The sequence below is a fragment of the Poromitra crassiceps genome (genome assembly GCF_964638095.1).
Source record: "Poromitra crassiceps genome assembly, chromosome: 10".
Lineage (NCBI taxonomy): Eukaryota > Metazoa > Chordata > Actinopteri > Beryciformes > Melamphaidae > Poromitra > Poromitra crassiceps.
In genome coordinates, this window is record NC_139631.1 from 22,262,965 (window position 1) to 22,264,203 (window position 1,239).

The following is a 1,239-nucleotide window of genomic DNA, read 5'->3' on the forward strand; positions in this document are numbered from 1 at the left end:
ATGGAGGCCGGTGAGATGGTCATTCGGCTGCCAGGGCGATCCGTCTCCCCGGTGGACAGGGGCGGTGTGGGCGCCGGCGGCGGCCTGGGGGAGACCCTGGTGTTACGGCACAAAGAGGTTCACCACTTCTTCTTCGTCCCCTTCAGGGAGCAGCCCATCTACAGCACGCGGGCCCACGTCTTCCAGATAGACCCCAGCACCAAGAAGAACTGGCTGCCCACCAGCAAGCACGCCGTCACCGTCTCCTACTTCTACGACAGCACCCGCAACGTCTACCGCATCATCAGCCTGGACGGCACCAAGGTAAACAACACAGCTCTTTACCGCGGCGCTCTCTGTCTGCACACATCCCGCATGCTGCTTCCTGTTCCTGTCTGCTACGTTACCTCTCTGCCAAACACTTCACACAGCTTTCCTCTGTGATCCACCCAGCGCTCATCAGCTCTGCACTGGATCCTAATGTGCAAACCAATCTGAAAAGAGCGCAACGTTTCACCCTGTGTCAAGACTGACAGCTCATGTTGCACTGTGTGTGTGGTGTGTGTGTGACGTGTGTGTGTGTGTGTGTGTGTGTGTGTGTGTGTGTGTGTGTGTGTGTGTGTGACATGTGTGTGTGTGTGTGTGTGTGTGACGTGTGTGTGTGTGTGTGTGTGTGTGTGTGTGTGTGTGTGTGTGTGTGTGTGTGTGTGTGTGTGTGTGTGTGTGTGTGTGTGTGTGTGTGTGACGTGTGTGTGTGTGTGTGTGTGTGTGTGTGTGTGTGTGTGTGTGTGACGTGTGTGTGTGTGTGTGTGTGTGTGTGTGTGTGTGTGTGTGTGTGTGTGAGCGACTGCTTGGTCGTCCCTATAAAGAGCCCTCCTCTGCCTTCAGTCATGCCAAGCTCGACTTCAACCAGATCATTTCTCAGCAGAAATATCCCTGCTGCTGGATCCCTAACAAGAACAAACTGAGACAGATCAAATGCAGGCCCACACACACACACACACACACACACACACACACACACACACACACACACACACACACACACACACACACACACGTCACACATGCACACACACACACACACATGCACACACACACACACACACACACACACACACACACACACACACACACACACGCCAGCCTTGGAGAGAGCAAGAGAGAGGAGAGTGAAGTGAGATGAGAGAAACAGATGAGAGAGTGAGAGGGAGAGAGAGGGAGAGAGAGGAGAGGGACATGTGTTAGGTGGTACAAGAA

The 1,239-nt window shown here is 54.1% G+C and overlaps 1 protein-coding gene across 1 annotated transcript in view; it reads left to right on the plus strand.

The window, feature by feature from the left end:
• Positions 1 to 1,239, plus strand: part of homer1b (homer scaffold protein 1b) — a gene marked incomplete at both ends in the record, with an annotated part of 22,421 nt that continues 21,182 nt past the window's right edge. The window contains one exon of the mRNA XM_083645033.1: positions 1 to 303. Coding sequence (XP_083501159.1) covers positions 1 to 303 — 303 coding nt within the window. The remainder of the gene's footprint in view (positions 304 to 1,239) is intronic.